This window comes from Clarias gariepinus, chromosome 1, assembly GCF_024256425.1.
Source record: "Clarias gariepinus isolate MV-2021 ecotype Netherlands chromosome 1, CGAR_prim_01v2, whole genome shotgun sequence".
Classification (NCBI taxonomy): domain Eukaryota; kingdom Metazoa; phylum Chordata; class Actinopteri; order Siluriformes; family Clariidae; genus Clarias; species Clarias gariepinus.
This window is the reverse complement of record NC_071100.1, coordinates 41,860,441-41,879,881: the sequence shown is the minus strand read 5'-3', so window position 1 is coordinate 41,879,881 and position 19,441 is coordinate 41,860,441. Positions and strand designations below refer to the sequence as shown.

Sequence of the window (19,441 nt, the reverse complement as noted above, 5' to 3'; positions counted from 1 at the left end):
GTACTTAGCCTAAAGGAACACTCCTTTGTGCTTGCACCATATGCTTTGCTATCTCTGTAAAAGGACAAAAGACTCAAAATCTTTCCAGTGCAAGATGGTTCAAAAACAAATGTTGCCCAGGAGCATCAGTTGTAGCATAGCTGGGAAGCTTTGAAAGCCCTCATTTGTACAAAGTGACCTCTTGCCCCAAGCCACTAAAGGGCTTTTCCTTCCATGTTGCTTTGTGCCCTACAAACTACATTCGAGACACACAAAAATGATTTAGAAAGTGTAATTTGTATACAAATATATATTAAATTATGTAATAATTAATAAACCTATTTTGACCTAAATAAAAAAAAAATACATTTAGTGAGACAAAATCTTAATCTTCTCAATGAGTAAATTCTTATGGGTAAAATTACAAGTGAACCAATAATGTTGCCGTAAGTGTAGCAGATGAATGATGGCCAGCTTCCCGTTTAAAAGGTAGGTACATTTTCTTCACAGGGTGCATTAAAAACAAGAGATGCAGTTCCTGAAAAAAAAGGTGAAGTGTGATTGCATGATTACACATACAACAGCTTTAAAGAATGCTGTACAGTTCAATCATTTTCATGGGAATAAAGTAAGATGAAAAATAACTGTACCGAAAGAATGAAAGGCATGGGAGAAGGGCATGGGAATTATTTTTTGCATCATCACTACATCCATACAGTATATCCGTCTGTAGTCCAACTAGGAAGCATGGAGTCCAACGGTGACCATTGTATTTATTTCCAGATTTCCCACTAAGATAGGACCTCAGGTTAAAAATAACATGCGCATTCACACACTACGGGCAATTAAGGAATGCCAGTTAGCCTAATCTGCATGTTTTTGGATTGTGGAAGAAAACCAAAGCACCCAGGGGTTACCAACCAAACGGGGAGAACATGCAACTCCATGCATACAGACCCCGAGGAAGGAATCGAACCTGCCTCAGGGTCTGTGTGCATGGAAATAAACTTCGGACAAACTTCCTAATAATTTGCCTACAATTTTTCACCAATCTTGAGATTGTATGGGTTAAGGAATGGGAGAAGGGTCCAATAAGTATGTTATGTGAATTTAATTATTTGAAATGTGTATCCCTATGCACATTATTCTTGTACAGCAGTTCCTTTTAATACACTGCACAGCACTGTTTAACTCTATAATGTACAGTTGTGGAAAAGTAATGACTCATAATCGCACTATGTGACCCAGACACAATCTATTGCCACCAAAAAAAGGAAGGATTTACTTTTGATTTTGGTTTCTCTGGAGGCTTCTTCCTTATATTGTCTTGGGGAGTTATTTTTTGCTTTTGTGGTGTGTTACCACAATGGCAAAACTTGAGGACAAGTTGTTAGAGAAGCAATTGCTACTGTACATCAACCAGGAATGGGTTATAAAACCATTTCCAAACAATCTGAAGTTCAACGTCTATAATGAGAAATATAATTCACAAGTGGAAAGCATTCACGACTTTAGCCAATCTTCCCACAAGTTTGCAGCAAATTTACTAGCAAATTCATGCTGGTAAACTTCATCATGCACAACATCATGTGTAATGGTCTAAGAAAAAGAAAGAAACAAAACAAAATACAACACAAAAATTTAAGAGGTACATATCAGACTCTGCAAGCCCCACTGATGCTCATTTAAATGTAAAATACAAGAAACACAGACGACAAAAAAGACTGAACAATTTTTTTTTTTTTACCAAGGAATGTCAGGAGAAAATCTGTATGAAAGAAAACATGGAAGCACACAGTTGCATCTGAACAAACCACAAGACTTCTGGAGCAATGTTCTATAGTCATATCTATTGTCAATCCACAGCCATTGCAGCCACTGGACCTGGGCACCTTGCAGTCAGTAGACCATAAACTTCTCTGCATACCAAAGGATTCTAGAGGCAAATGAAAGGCAATTTGTCTGACTACTAAAGCTTGGTCAACCATCTAAAGCGCCTCAGTAAATCTCTTTATTAGAATGGCTGAACGATAAAAGCATCATGGTTTTGGAATGGCCTAGTCAAAGTCCAGGCCTAATTAAAATGCTATGGTGGGACCTTAAGAGAGCTGTGTGAGAGCTGAAGTTAATGCCCAAAAACTTTAATGAACTGAAACAATGTTATAAAAGAGAATGGGCTAAAATTTCTCCATAATGATATGAGAAGCTGATGTAAGAAATGTAAGAAATTAAATGTAAGATTACTTCAAGTTGTTCCTGCTAAAGGTGGATCTACAAGCTGTTGAATAATTGACTTTCAGACATGACTGTATGAAGGCATCCAACATATTCAATAATCTTCTTTGAACAGTTAATATTAAGATGTGTCTGCTTTTTATGATCTGTAAAGTCTTCATAATGTCTCTTATCTTAGGTGGTGTAAATTGCAGATACTTGAGTTTGGTAACTCTTCAGTAAATGACCTTCTCATCTGCAGCAGAAGTAAGTTTTGGTCTTGCTTTCCTGGGATGGTCTTCCAGCAAGCCAGTTTTATCATGGTGTTGGAGTTTAGCAAATGTATTAGGAAATACTGTTCTTACACGAACTATTCCAGAACAGCTGACTTTGTGTCTTAACTGGCTGTTGTTGTTACTTAATTACCAAAGTATTTAATTGCTTGTTCAGAGGAACAACCTCCTCCTAACCATTAACATGACAAAAAAGTTGATAGTAGAGTACAAAGCAGGACCGGAACTACCAGATCCCTGTCATCAACAAGAGCCCAGTGGAGAGAGTGAACAGCTTCTGGTACCTTGGTGTTCACATTACACAGGGCGACTTGTCATAGTCCTGTCACATCAACACAGTGGTGAAAAAGGCCCGGCAGCGTCTGTACCATCTCAAATGCTTGAGAGACTTTGGACTACACTACATTCCTACTAACACATCAAAGTCAGGATGTAGCAGATTACTCATCAAGTTGCACATTTGCACATTGCTACAAGTTGCACACTTCCTGGTACTTTGCTCATTTTCCAGAGAAATGAGGACTAACTGTACTCAGTTAAACTGAGTTTAACTTATCCTGTATAATTTTTACACTTCATACTGTACCTCATACACTTTTATTTAGTCTATTCTATAGCAACCCTGTACATATTGTATATATTTTTTTATTTCTTTCATATTCTTATGAGTGTATTTCAATATTCTTTTTTTAAATTCTTAATTATTTTTTAAAAAATTGAATGCAATTTGTGCTGCACAGTGGTGTAGTGGTTAGTATGTTGCCTTGCACCTCCAGGGTCCGGGTTCGATTCCTGTCTCTGTGTGCTTGGAGTTTGCATGTTCTCCCTGTGTTTGGTAGGTTTCCTCCGGGTACTCCGGTTTCCTCCCACAGTCCAAAGATTGGTGTTTTCTGGTTGCCCGTAGTGTGTATGTGTGTGAGCCCTGCGAAGGATTGGCATTGGCACCTGTTCAGGGTGCACCCTGCCTCGTGCTCTAAGCCTGTGACCCTGAATACAGGGTCGAATAAAAGCGGTGTAGAAGATGAGTGAGTGTACGCAATTTATTTTTTTGCAGAGAAACCTTAGGTCTTTTAACTTTTTGAAAGAAATCTAGTTTTGTTCTAGAATGTAGAAAATAAATACAATCTTGTATCAAAACCTTTGACTGCTGTTTACAAACTTGTACTTTACAGTACATATACTGTATATGAGTTAAATCAGTTAGAACATGGCATCTTTTGTGACAGTCACCTAATTTTACCCAATAAAAGCACTATTATTGGAACAAATAGTAAAGTTAAATAAAGTTCACAATCCTAAAAGAAATTGTGATTTTGCAATTGTGCCAACTGTTGTGTCAATATTTAGACATTAGTAAATATGGCAACATGTCATTTTAGTATGTATTATTTAATTTTATTGGTTTAGTTGTAAAAGCCGATCTTATTAAAATTAATTTAAAGCTACAGCAAGCAAACAACTGTCACCATTTGTCTAATGTCCATCCAACCTCCCCCATTTCTCCTGTTTTAGATTTATGCCATTTACTCAAAATAACACCAAAAAAAACATTTTTAGACACAAATGGTAATTGTCAATCTAGATTTTCCCCGAAATGCATACCCTGAAGGATTAATGTTTTTTAATTGCAATTGCGCCTAAAATTTTCAGAATTAGAAAACAGAAATTCTCAGATTTTTTATTTGCTAGCATCTATAGTTTTTATGATGTCAAATATGAACTTAATGATTGTGTCTATTTATAAGTATTGCATTTAAATAGATTATTTTAATGCATTGCCTTAAGAATTGGAAGCTAATTTATTAAACAGTTACAACTTAAAAACATAGGTTAAAATAAAAGTCGATCTGGCTTTTTAGTGTAGTTACAAATTAATTTTAATAGGACGAGACTAATTTTCAATGAGAACTGATAAAATTCAACTTTCTTCTAAAAAAATCTAACAATTTGCCAGCTGATTAGTGTAGTATATTTCAGTTGGTGATTGGCCACAAATTCTGGGAACTGCGGGAATAGGGAAAAAACAGGAAATTATTCAAAATTGGGAAACCACTGGACAAATTTCCTTAAAACTGTAATGTGAGTGATTCTTATATGAGAATTATTTTAGCAGGTTCAGGCTGTAATGGTTTTATACACTTTCTGGTTTTTCCTCTGTCAGCTGCCATTTCGGCACAATCCCCCAACCAGTTGTCCAATGTGTTGCATAAACTCAGCTCTCTTATACTCTTTTTAAACTAGACTGTGTTAAACTATACAGTATGCAGCACTCCACATGTTCGAATAATCATTTCTTACACTGTTGGTCACCAGCATGAGTAAGATCAAGTCAGTGTGATCTGCAGTGTGGTTTTGCAGCTGTCTGCCAAAAACCCACATTTAAAACCAATCACAGAACCACTGCTACTTATGGATAACCACTTGTCAAGTGAATTTTTACTTTGCTTTTGCCCTGTCTGGCCTGCTACACTTGTCTGCTTATCCCCAGATTGTTTTCTGAACTGGTTGCTGCTCTGACAAATCTTTTACTCTGTTCCAGTGTGCCTTCTCTGTCGGTTCAAGTACTGCAACCTAATGCTATTTACCCCCATAACTTACATATGATCAATGAGAGGTCACATAGAATTTTTAACAATTGCAGAGGCCTCCAAGCCACATCAGACAAGATCATCATTCACAGACGTCTGGCTTTCTTTGCACCATTCAATGTTTTACTGCAGCTGAGCCTCATCACTATACTGTGCTTAAAGTCTTACAGTATGTTCATGTTTGTTGTTTTTATACATTCATTCATAAGAAATTTTATCCCAATTCCAGGTTTGACATGAATGCCACTTATATATTACACAGTTGTGGAAAGACAGTACTCATAATCTCATTTTCTGGTCTACTACTACACCTCCCCCCTCCCCCAACAAGAAAAAGGATTAGTTAGTATTTGACTCTGATTTCTTCCTCATATCAGGTCTGTGTACTTTTGCGTTCATTCAGTTTTTTACTTTTTATTCGTAAAAATATATATAGCAACACGCAAAGACTTTGTTTTATTTTTAGGCAAAACATTTTCCTAATTAAAAAAATACATTGATTTATACCTTATTATCATTTACAAAAACTTTATCAAAAATCTATTAAAGTTTATATTTAACAATGAGCTACACATGTTGTGGATTGCACAGAAGACTTGAGCCTGAACTACTAGATAAATTCTGAACTACTAGACAATGACAAAATTCATAAACTTAAAACTCTTTCCATAAATGTTAAATAAAGAATTCCTAACAAAAAACTAAGCCATCACATATTTGTAATAGATTTCTCAATCCTCTATACAAGTCCGTGTGAAGTAACTACTACTATCAAAACTATAACTATTTGCATATTTGACTACAGTAAAGCTATGTGTTACTGGACATACAGTACACTACCTGTATAATTATATTCTTACTGCACTCTCTTCTATTTTTAAGGAATTATAACACAAAGTGACAAAACAATTTCAGTTTATCAAAAAAATGATGATTGGGACTCTAAATAATAAAGTGTATCAAAGCGCATTTGGTTTTATATGTAAAGCATGCAGTCAGAATCACTGAATTAAAACTTATTCCTGTACTTTATATAATTATTCATTTAAACACTAATTCATGTACTTTATTTATAAATTTTTGCCAGCAGGAACATATATTGTCTGGTGGTGTTTTGTCCTTAATGTGTGTAATACAATTCAAATATGCAATGAATGATCAATAATATGTGGCTTTAATAAAAAAAAAAATGTGTGAAACTAAAACTGGTAGGGGAAAGGAGGTAAGAATACATTATCTTTTTTTAAATTATTTTAATATGTCTCATGATCTTTAACTAAGTTTAAAATTGAAAAGGTTTGTGCGCAACAAAACTTAACATTTCTTTTTTGTTTCAAGTTACTGCAATGATTTAAACATAATCAAAGCATGGCTTTGCCATTTTTTTTTTAATAAAACATTTATCCATTGTAACACACCTGTGGCAGAGGGAAGTTACTGTGTTTTTAAAAAATTATCCATAAGTCACACTCATATAACCAAAATAATATTCACATAAAATGTTGCCATTTGTGCTTTTTATACGTAACACATATTGCTTCTCTTAAAAAAACGTTTTCTTTAAAACTGCCAAAAGTTACATGGCACATTTGGTAAACATATTGTACAGTATATATATGCCCAGTACAGTACACACAGGATAAAGTGGTGTCCTGTAGTGGTTAGGACTGTTGCCTCTCACCTCAAGGGTTGTGGCTTTGAATCTTGCCTCTGCTCTGTGTATGTGGAGTTTGCATGTTCTTGCCTGTCCACATGAGCTAAAAAATGCAATCAGCCCAGATGGTTATTTAGCCCTGCAAGCAGCAATGCATTAAGCAAAAGTCTGAGTTACTCTGCCTGTCTCACAGAAGCTGGGTTTGGGGAGGTCTACATCAGGATTTCCATTTGGAATGAAACCTGTGCCAATCAAATATATGGCCAGACGATTCGCTTTGTAAAGAATGTCACATATTTTACCCTTTCACTTGTTTTTTGATGTACATGACACAAGGCATTTGGCTCAAGTCTAAAACCTCTTAAATGCTTGCATTGTTAATAAAACAAGGAGAACATCAGACACCATCATGTGCTGTCTGTATGTGTGTGTGTGTGTGTGTGCGTCTGTGTGTGTGTGTAAGTGTGTAAGTGTGTGTGTGTGTGTCCCGAAGCCAACAACTATACTGGCTGTTAAACAAATCGAGTCAAGGCAGACATTGCAAAATTCTTCTATCATTTTGAACCTAATGAAACTTGTCAGGGATTAACAAAAACATGTCATCATGCCAAATATTAACTCTGGATAGTTTTCCACTGTTTACTGTTCCTCATTAAGGAATCACATTTTAATGTAGAAATTTAGAAATTTTCAAAATCTTTAAAAAACAAAGACAAATCCACATGAGATTAATATATTATACTAAATTCCATAAAACACTAATAGTGCAGCAGTGTGATTATTATTTTGACATCAGTATCAAAATAATTTATTTACTCATACTGTATACAGGTGCTTTTGTAACACGTCTTTTAATGCATAGCATGTTTGAGCTCATTAGTGTTTTAAGTTAATTTTTATATTACTCTGATTATGTTTATGGCAAATGACGAGATGGAAAAACAAATTCCTCTTTATATATTTTATTAATGAGTACAAAATGTAGTAAAAAGGAATTATACAGCACACTTAAGTCAAACTAGAGCTAATTTAATTTGTCACATTAGTATCCAAGGTTATTTAACTGTAAATGTCAGGCTTTTGTCAGAGTCCTATACAGTATTTTCACATATCCATCTTCTTACCACATAATAATTTGTCTTCAACACATGCAATATCCATTCTGTCAGCAAGCACCAGGGAGAAAGGAATACCACAACTTATGTCCATTGTTTTTTCTCATATATTGTGTCAAAAATAAGGAAAATATCTGCATGATCTTCATTAGACATGATTATAAAAGAAGATCATAAAGAGAAAGAATAGTGTTGATGAACCGGATAATTCATTTCATATTTTTTAATAAATAATTCATAATAAGAATTCAGAAATGTAAAGCGCACAGAGACACTCCTTACTGTGTTAGCACACAAGTCTCTAGCTAATGGATAAAAGCAAATTGAGCGAAATTATTTAACCATTAGACGAAAAAAAAAAAAACTATGAGTGAAAGTGTGCTACCGTCAGTGTTGAAATGTCCTCACATCCTTAACCAAACAAATATATGAAAGCCAGGTACAATAGAAAAATACACCTTAAAAGGTGCCTGTATTAAATGTTTTTAAAAGTATTTTTGTTTAGTTAATTTGTTGTGTGTAAGAAATATGGCATTAATTCTAAGATGTCAGTTTTCCCACTCTAATATGCTTTGCCTACACATGATGTCTATTAAACCTGGTTTGTAAAATTCTGCCAGAGCAATGGGGTGATAAGAACTTTACCAGTGATAAGGACTTTACATAGTAGCACATAAGAAATAGCTCATCAGAGAACTGCTGGTTAACAGCAGGATGTAATCTATCTTTTTTGTAGCTGCATTATGAACAATTGTGTTATAATAAGTGTAATGATAAGAACAGAAGGGGCACTGGTGTAAATGAATTGCTTAGCTATTATATTCTTCCTGACAGTATCAATGATGTTCAGTTTCTCTGGGCGAGAATAAAAAAATGCCCAAGGTGCATGTTTCAATATTTCTGTTATGATAATATGGAACCTGCATTTGCAATGAGAATTCTCCCACAAATAATAGATTGAAAGACTTATGCATCTAAGTAACTGAAACAAAACAATTTCATTCAAAATAATTGAGCAGAGACAGCAACTGTGTAAAAATTTTGTCTACCAGAAATTGCACACTACAAGACAAAAATCATATACATAAATAACAATATAAGTATAAGTAGGTAATATTATAATAACTTTGCTTAATATGCTATTAGGAGATGTGAACAAACTTTCAGTTCAGAATTTAACCACTCATTAATTATTTGTAAATGTTTGCTGTAAATGTTTAACAAAGAGTTACATACATAAAACACTAATTAAAGGGTGCAAAAGGTCAGTAAATGATTAGGTATGGTTGTCTGACATAATAATTTATCAACTGTTATAAATATGCATGTAAATGCCTAATTATATAATAAACTTTATGCAATACCAGGGTAAATCAGTTTGGGCAAATAATTTTGGCATAAAATGTACAGTAATTTTGGACCATTATTCACCAATATATGTTTTTTTTATACAAACAGTTTTCATAGCTATAAACATTTATTAACAATATTTTTTTAGTTCTATACGTATAGCTGTAGATTACATACAGTACATCATAGTTCTGAGTGGTCAGAAGTGGTCAGAATGTGCTGTTTAAATTCACTATAACAGCAGCTCTAACAATAGCTCTGTCTGTAAAATAAATCACAGGTCTATATTGATGTATTCATTTTAATAGATAAATGGTTTTATTATAGCAGCCAATTGACAGGGATGGCAGACTACAGTATCTCTGATCAAGCTCTCCATAAGGAGGCATTTGTTAATAGAAGAAGCCTCACTGTCCACTGTTAGAATAACAATCTAGACTTGTAACAATCCAAGTTTTCGATGAAACCAGAAAATGCAAACGGACAGAAGAGCAAAAAGAGGAAAGAGAAAAAAGAATAATATGTATAAATTTGTTTTGCAGACATTTTATAACACTAAATCTAACTATAAATATATAAAGCATAACCTTATGTACACCACCTACTCATTTGTAATTAAATATTTAAATTCTGAATAACCAATTATTTGTTCATATCAATGAATAGAGTATTATCGCAAGTTATTATAAAGTGCTACTGCACAAGTTCAGCAAGCCTATAATGCACTTTAAATCCATCTGTTTATGTTTACCACCGACTGCTATTTTTCTTCACAAATACAAAATTTCTTGAACTTATACCATGTCAACATTGCATTTTACACAATTACACATTTGGTAAACTTTCCAAACCATGCACTACCTATACATGAAATGTTTGAAGTATTTAACTGTGGTTTTATGACATTGTGGAGGACTGCTAGGATGGTTGTGCTTTGGAACTAAAGAAATTGCTGCCTTTTGCCATGCTGAGTAGGGAAAGCAAAGTAATCAGCATGTGAACATCACCTCTTGTGTAGCCTATACTAGTTTCTGCACAATGTTCCACTTATCCTCTGGCCTTTTTCATCTACACATGCTAAGACTTATAACAAATAAATAAATACATTTGTATACCTTAATGCTATGTTGCTTCCTTTGCTAAGCAGATGTCAGCGCCCAAAAACATTTTAAAGAAACAGACAACCAATATTGTGTCTGACTCACAGGGCCATATCCATAGTCACAAAGTATTTTGTCTACTGTGCCACAACATCCCATTTATTTAAAATAGTTGAAATGATCTAATGGCACGATCATATGCAATAAGGATCACTGATTGATTCATCGTCTGTTGAATTTGCTGCAGTGTCACACATAACAGTTAGAAAGGTATATACTTTATTTGATCATTTGCACAGCAACATATTTCGACCTAAAGCCTCGGTCTCTGAATCACTTTAAATCAAAAGTGGTCATCTGACTCACTGAATCACACAAACAGCTTTCGAGGACATTGATATGTACAGCCTTGTTTTTCTATTTTAGTTTTTCTTTCTATTTTTGTACATACCCCCAGCCGCATTTGAAGACATTCATTGTTACTATTTCTCATGAAGATACAAGGTGATGTCTTTGCATACAACAAACAGAAATGTAGATAGTTCTAAAGGAAACCATCCTGGCTGTCTGGAAAGAACAGAACCAAATTTATCAACAATTATTTTTGCATTTACATGTTTTTTTTTTTTTCATGTTTCAAGTTTCACTTTTGTGTTTTGCTTTTCTCCATTTAATTATGGGCAAGGCTATAAATAATTTAACAGATTTTCTATTGTGAATATGTTTACTATTTTTATGCGCTCAGTTGTTATCCTTTTATTGCACCAATAATTATAGCTCACAGTAAATTCCAGTTTTAAATATTAACATTGTTTAAAATAATTTTAATATGTTTAGGTTAAACTGCAATTGCGATTACTAGATTAGCCCAATATTTTATGTTGTAATGTTACCCAGAAATATAAATGTGCAACATTATTAAAATCTAAAAGCTGTATTGTTAGGTAAAGTTGCAACTAAACTTACACTAAAACTAATTCTACAGCAAAACTGAATTAATGGCACACTATGACATGACAGATCATGTGAATATTTAAATTGCATGAGTATGAAAAATACTGATCTAATAAATAATTAAGTTCAAGAAGGATTTTTTTCTTATCTTTCATTGTTTTTTTAAAGGAGTTTGAAATTTAATGCAATAATCTGGGATTGTCTGGAATGATTTATAAATGTCAATTATGTATTATAATTTGATTTTAGACTCCTTTTTGAAAATTGGTATATATCTGTAGGGTTTTTAAATTAATAAGTCTTTGGTTTGCATAAATACCAACAGTTCAAGGAATCAAAGAGCAATGAGGCATGATTACTTTTCATGTGTAACAAAATGTAATATTTCATATTTACCATTAAATTTTAACTTAATCATGAGTTTTCCAAAATTAAAATAGTTATATATAATAGCATTTAAATAGTTTCCAGTGTATCAAAAAGTAAATACTGTAAGAAATAACATTATAATTTACAGTAGCTTTTATTTTTTTTATATGATCACCTTTACGTCTTATCGATTCCAACATTTTTAGGTATTTATCTATTTCCTATTTTATCCACACACCATTTTCTAACCCCTTTACCTCAGTTAGATTGATTCTATTTATTTGAAACTGATGTCAATTGTAATGAGAACAAGGTCAATATAGTTTATGGTTGTTGACCCATATAGTTTATGGTTGTTGACCCATATAGTTTATGGGTGTTGACCAAATTTGCTTTGTCCAGTGAGCTGATAAGGCTGCTGTTAAGGATAAAATTTAACACCTAGAATAGATTACAACATAGTCCCATCACTGTCAACATCATTTAACGTAAAAGCCTCAGCAAAGGTTTCTGTAACGTCTTCAAACCAATTCAAAATCAATATAAAGTTAAGTCAAGTCTTTATTCCAACAGTTAGTATTGTAAACAATGGCAGTAGTTTACAATATTCTCTCAAAGCAGTTTGGTGTTCATCAGTTTTGCAAAAAGAAATGTAAAATGGAATTACTTTTTATGTTTTTAACCCTTAATTTAGCCTATGTGCATTCACTACAGGAGAACCAAACCTGTCAAGTTATGTTTTAGCTAATTAGCTACTTTTCATTGTGATGAACACAAACATACAGTAAATAATGTGGGAGAACAACAGCATACTGTATGTTTTATAATAGAATTCAGATGTATGTGGTCTATCTTGATCTACATTGTACAAAGTAAAAGCTCACTGAAGGCCCAACTGGCAAAACTGATACTGCATTGCAGCAGAAAATCTAATAAACTGGACAGATTTTGGATTTTGCATAGAAACAGTGATTGTGGGATAGGGTGGTTGCCTCACAGCTTCAGGGTCTCTCCTTGTGGCCATTTCTTTAGGTTCCCTGTCTTCCAAAAATATGGCCTTAGGTGAATTTCCTAATATAAATTGGCACTAGAAGTAACTGAGTGTGTAAAGTGTGTGGACCCTTCAAATGACTGGTGTCCAATTTAGGATGCACTTCATGATCAGTGTTCCTAGGATGTGTCAGATACTGGTTGGAGGAATAAGACATATCCCACAAATTATCATAAAGTGCTAAGGACATCTGTACTGTAAAAATCTGTACTGGTAAAATTTGAAATAGATAAATAACTATATATGCGTATGGAATCAATTATAATAACTGCTAAAAAATAAATAAAAATAAAATCGCTGCCTCACAGCTGATTCAGCCTTAAGTCCAAGTTATCACCTGTAGAAAATTTCCCTCTACTCTACTTGTCTTTAAGTTTTCTTCTGGTCCAAAAAAACTGACAATAGTCCTGCTGTCTACATTTACTTGCCCTAAATGTTTATAGGTGTGTACATTTGTAAAAAGAATCAAAATTACAAGAAACGGTTAAGGACCTCTTTTAAGAGCTTAGCAGTAACAGCTTAATAATGGAAAAAACTTCAATCAGAACTCCATCATTCTTCTTGGTAACCCAGAGCCTAAATCACTAAGCAGCCACTGCACTGTATTGTGACACAGTATTCCTGGCATACGCTCCTGATTTATCACAACCCTGACAAGTAAGACAAGAAAGTAATTACAGAAATAAAAAATTAAATAATCAAACAAATAATGTGCTCATATAGTCTAGATCGCCTCATAATGTCACTTTGGGGATTTCTTTCCCTATGAATGCGTGAAATAGCAAAATAAATTAAAGTACTATACTCAAAACAAATTTCAGATAAAAAACAGTCCCAAAATTTTGCATGTAAACCATTTTCATATTTTATAGCATTTCAGTTATAAAAATATAATTTCCCCTTCTTCTGAGTAGTGATTTGGTTCTAAAATCTTTTTCCGTAAAGTAACACTGTCATGTATGTAATGTTTATTCATGTTCTTTCCCCAGACTCAACTACACTTCATCTAGGAGCCTTTTTTATGCTTTTTTATTTATTTAAACACCTTTAGGGGGCAAAAGCTTCACAGAGAAGAGAACTATTCAAAAGGCCTATCATTTAAATGCAATTCTCCAAAAAAGATCAACAACAGCCTTACTTTTCCTTTTATGTAAAAATAGGAACAGCTAGTAAGACATAAAACAAGGGATTAATGTTGAGCGGACCGCCTTCGCTTGCCACTGATGCTGCGATAATTATATGGTCTTGTCTTCATCTCCACAAATGGGATAGAGAACTCATGGCCTTTCCACATGTGCCAGTTGATACCCTAAAAAGTACAGAATGTATAAAAAAAAAAATTATATCACATGTGTAGAAAAACTACATAATACAATATATTTACCATTCAGTTTATTAGGAATACCTGTGAATTTGGATATTCATTGAGCTAACCAATCAGTATAAAATCCCATCGATTCAGGTCAAAACCTTCATTTACTTTTTACATAAATCATTATAACTAAAAAAAAGTGGTACTACATGAGCTCGTTGATTAATTTAGAAATCAACGGTGTGATACTAATGGGCTATAATTTTATACACAACAGTTCCTAAAGTTCACAACAGTAAGCAACAGTTCTGCGGGTGGAAAAACTTTGCTGGTGAGAGAGATTATGAACAGTAAAGCATCTCATCATGCACAAAATCTTGGACATTGGCCACAGATCCTTTGGGTTCTGTGGACTGTAGGGTGAGGTCTGCATTGATCATAATTGTTTGTCCGGTGCATCCTATGGATGCCTGATTAGCCTGCAATATTTGGAATTTGGAGGGCAGGTCAGCAGCCTGGAGCTCTTGCATGCCAGGCCCTTAGGTACGCTGGATGTCCTGGTGCCTTTCTATCATGGCCAGAATACCTTTTTTGCCAGTTGTGCGGCACTGGCTTTTCTGTGGTATTGGACCAGACAAGCTAGCTTTGCACCCCTCAGAAATAAATATTCATTGGGTTTCCATGGTGCTGTTACCCGTTTACTGCTATGTTAATGTGTAAATGTTATGTGGTATTGTTGTTATAGGCAGGTCAGTGAATCTTAATTTAATTCAAATTTAATTTTAATCATGCTAGTAAAACAGCTCTTTATAGTAAGTTATAGTAAAAGACAGAACTTAAAACTAGGTACTCAGTATCCTGAGATATTTCATTAGGCATTTACCTGACTGTGTCTAGACTCTCCATATTTTCCATTTAGGTTGACCCTGTGACAGTTTTTATACCACCAGGCTCCTTTGTAGGCATGTGCACAGTTAGTCACAGCATTGTCATTATCCTTGTCTTTAGTGGAGAAAGGCCGTCCGTGATGGTAACTCAGAGAGTCACCTAGCGAAAAATAAAGCAAAAAATGTTTTCATGCTATACAGATATTATACTCAGCAGATTTCTATAACTTTAGAGAATATAAATGGGTTTGCAATGAAGTGTGTAAGGAATCTTCTCCAATGCCCAGTATGCACTTAACTTTTTTTTTAACAGTTTTTCTTTTCAAGAAAGCAATCGACTTACCAGCAGTGCCATTGTATTCCCCTATCCTTATTTTGTAGAGGCCTCTGGAGTCTCCAATAGTGAAGCGGTCATAATTGGCATATGCTGCCTCCTGGCCATTTCTCATGTCAATTCGAAGCTCATAGTGCCCCTGAGATGTAATCTTGTGAAGATTATCTAAACCTGCATGAACAAATAAGATTATTACTTGTCTCTGAGAAATAGGTATTTAAAAATACACTATAATGTATAATCAAAGGCAAAATCATTTTTCTCCACCAATGAGGTTCCCTTACATAAAAAGATGTTGATTTGCGCTGGTTGTAGATAGTTGTTTTGAGAGATTATTATGTTGAAACAGGGCCATGATTTGACAGACAGAGGCAATCAGATATGGTGCTGAAATATACTGTTACTTAACACGTCATCATGCCATCAATCTTTACAAGAGTCCCTGGAATAAGTCTCAAAGCATCAATGACCCACTACCCTATAACATTGAGAATACCTTATTCCATTCTATAGCCTTTGGGTACAGGTCAAAAACATTTCTCCTGTGTGTGACCTTCTCTTTTTTATTGTTGATCAAATGCAACAACAGACGTTTTTTGAAAACCTAGGAAATGCTAATGACATTCATTTTAAATATTGTCTGTGGTACCATTACTTTTACACTTTTTTGAGAGAATGTATTATTTACAAAAGATAAGTCCTTGTGATGATCTTAGAGGAAAGGTAAATCTTAAATCCTTTGAATGGATCCAATGTAAATACATTTTTATAAAAATGTAAAATTATATTTTTAAGCATGTTTGCCGATTTTCTGGAAAAGTGGCAGCATGTACTTGTATTTTTGTACTGGGTAATTGATTGATCTTGTTTTGCTCCACTGGAAGGTCTAACAGTACACTACATCTTTTAAATGTTTTCCAAAATTGCTTTTTAATTACATGAGGAACACATTTAAATAGCAATTACATTTTAGGTTAATTGAATTTTAATAAACATATTTTAATGTCATTTGCGAAGAATTATATATATATTTGTCCATGGGCGACCGGTAAAAATGGGCTAGCAGTATTAAACCTCCATCTGTCTTTTTCAAAAGACTTTATATAATGCCTTGATCTAATCATTTTTTTTATATTTTGTTTCCATATAAAAGTGGAAATAACACTGCTACAAAAGGTGACCTCACCTAGCCAGAACTCATCCTCCAAATTTCCAAATCCAGTCCTGTATTCACTCCACTTCCTGAAGAAATCAGTTAGGCCATTCTGGCGGCGCTGGAACACCTGAAGCAAATCAAATACAATACTTTTGTAAGAAACAGACTACATTTAGGTTACAGTTAAACCCTTACATTACACTTAATCTTTATGGTGTACATTAATTAAAAATCTATTTTGTAATATGTGAAATCTAATAGAGTATTTCTAAAATTTTTAAACACTTACAATCCAGCCACCACCATCTGTAGTCATGTCACAATAGACCTGTAAACCCTGACTGGGCTCACGGTTGATGTAGACAGTGTAAACCCCACTGAGCAGCTCGCCATTTAACAGATGCTGGGCACAGTTCTGCGGAACAGCAAACAACCGGTTTCCTAAACAGGCAATTAAAAACAAAACTTTAGTTAGTTTAAAGTCCTAGCTTTAGTTAGGACTTTAGAGTAATGTCCATGTTTAAGAAGAAAAGAACAGGGGAAGAGCAATTTAAGAAATATGAATTGTAAAATAAATGGACTTACAGTATAATATGAAAAAGATACTTTTACATCGAAAAAAGAGATTTGAGAAATAAAGCGATAACTTTGGTCATGCCAATAAATAAATAAATAAATAAATAATAAAACAGGACATTAAGGCAAGCACAGACACACTCAATACTATGGAATCTTGGACTTAAGGAACTGGAGATTCCAGTCACAAACACAGAACCTTACCAACCAAGTTACCATTGTCCAACTACACAAGTAGCTGTTATATTAGGCACGTTATTGACTAATTTAAGCTATTTGATTAATTTATTTCAATGATTTGTTGAAGTGAGGGTGAAATACCAGTTGTGAAGGATGTAGAGACAATGGCACTGGTTTCAAGGCCTCGGGCTGCTTGCAGTCTCACTGTGTACTCTGTAGATTCAGCTAGTCCCTCCAGACGGATCCATGTGTCCTCAGGATCCAGACTTAGCTCCTGTATTTGTTTTAAAACAATGGTTAGCCATAACATTAACAGCACATATCAATACCATATTAACATTAATCATCAATTATATAATAGTAATCTGATGACAGGGACATGGGCACCCAAAGGCTTATTTATTTCTGTAGGGAACATAGGCTAACCCGTGTATGATCCCACAGAAAAGCCAATGCAGCACAACTTGCTGAAAAAAGAGTACCCAGAGGAAAACCACCAAACACTGGGACAACATGCAAACTCCATGCACACAGGTCTGAGGCTGGAATTAAACCCAGCACCTGGATGTGCTCACTCCCATGCTAGTTATTAAGTACCAGGAATACGTTACTATTACCACTTACTTTTCAGTTAAAGTAGTACATTATTATTACTCTTAATTTTTTTAAAATAAAAATTATATATAACTCTATTCAGATCCAGATTTAATTTAAAAACTGAAACTCTGATGGTAGCACTATGAGCAAGAGTCAAACAAGCTAAAAGTTAATGAACATTTATGCAATCTCTGCTCTGCAGCTTTTAGATGATGCCATTACATTGCAAGTGGATGCAATGTACTGTAAATCAGCTGAAACTTTAGATTAAAATATGTGTTATCCCCGCATTACTTTTATGGTACAGTGGATAATCATGTCCTAGCTTCTATAAATACTCATGCCAACAGATCACAGCTATCAAGAGAGTAACATCATTTACTACACAGAGCAGTAAACTTGTGATGCTTTCCAGATGAAATCACAACTCCTCAGCTAATGTTAACCTATCACAAGTACTGCTACAATAGTTGGCAAAATTAAAGTACCTTGGAATTTCAATCTTTTTTTTTTATAATTTTTTAAAAATCTCTATATTTTTTATTTCTTCACTCATGCACACAAACATGAAACACCTGCAATCAGAGAGAATAAAGCGGCAAGTCCATTTATACTGAAATGACTTCAGTGAGAATCATGTATCACGTACTACTGTACAGTATGTAGTTTGTGTGTGTACTATGAGTTTGTGTGTGTTTGTTTGTGTATATATATATATCCATGTTTCATTTACATACCATAAAAGAGCTCTCCTATCAGACAAACTATTTACTATTTAATCGAAGTATTTCTCACTCCAATCCAATCTCCAGCAGAGCTAGTCTGAATGTTATAGGTAAAGCTAGGTTTTGTAAGTTTACCTTTATCTGGGTCGGCTAGATGTTTAAGCTAGCTACCTTTCTCTTGCTTAATATCCTTTTACATGACTTGAATCTTTATCTTCCACCTCAGTATCTTCTTGTTAATACCTGCCCATAAGGGCCATTGCACTTTTACTGTCATTTTCTGTTTTTTACTTTATTTTCTTGCCTATATTCTTTTGGCTACCAGCCATTTTTAACAAGGTTACTGTAGGTGGGTAGGGGCTGGCTGGATGTTATATTTTTACCTTACAGTACTGTGACAGGCCAAACCAAGATTATTTTTTGCTTTACAGGGAAGGAAAGGAATTTTGGCCAGTATGTGAAGGAAAATCATGTAGACAAAAAATAATAAGATGCTATCTAAGTTGAAAATTCTATATAAAGTTTACACAAATATGTATTCTAAACAAATTAGTTCGGGAGACTATTTAAGAATTAGAGTGCATCTCATCACTCATCACTCAGCTACAGACTGCCTGCAAGCTCTGAATTCAAATTAATTTGAAAATGAGCACAGACTAATATTGACTCTTTCTAGTTTATATTGCACAAAATCTGGTCCTTCACATTTTGGTAATCAAAGCTGATATTGGACATTTCCTCTGATTCTGATACTTATGGAAATTATATTTTATTTCCTTCATCTGAGTTTTCACATTGGAATGACCAGAAAACAATTGAACAAAATGTTTTCCGTCCAAGCCTGGCTTCCATCTTGATTTCTTGTACAGCAAATCCTGAGTGTATCTAGCTCCAAATCCTGTCTTCCTGCACTGACGAAACATAATGGTACCCAACATGATTTCAAGTTTTAATTCACATTTCAAGTTTATAAATTAAGGCTGCCCTATGTTTATTTTACTTAATCA

General features: G+C 34.1%; 1 protein-coding gene across 1 annotated transcript in view; it reads right to left on the bottom strand.

Annotated features, from left to right (window-relative positions):
- Positions 1 to 12,418: 12,418 nt before the first annotated feature.
- The window catches only part of tnr (tenascin R (restrictin, janusin)), a 126,237-nt gene continuing 119,214 nt past the window's right edge, over positions 12,419 to 19,441 (bottom strand). The window contains exons 18-23 of the mRNA XM_053497682.1: positions 17,254 to 17,386; positions 16,646 to 16,797; positions 16,387 to 16,483; positions 15,210 to 15,371; positions 14,863 to 15,026; positions 12,419 to 13,976 (exon numbers count right to left, since the gene is read on the bottom strand). Of these exons, the coding sequence (XP_053353657.1) occupies positions 13,857 to 13,976; positions 14,863 to 15,026; positions 15,210 to 15,371; positions 16,387 to 16,483; positions 16,646 to 16,797; positions 17,254 to 17,386 (828 nt within the window). The 3' untranslated portion in view covers positions 12,419 to 13,856. The remainder of the gene's footprint in view (positions 13,977 to 14,862; positions 15,027 to 15,209; positions 15,372 to 16,386; positions 16,484 to 16,645; positions 16,798 to 17,253; positions 17,387 to 19,441) is intronic.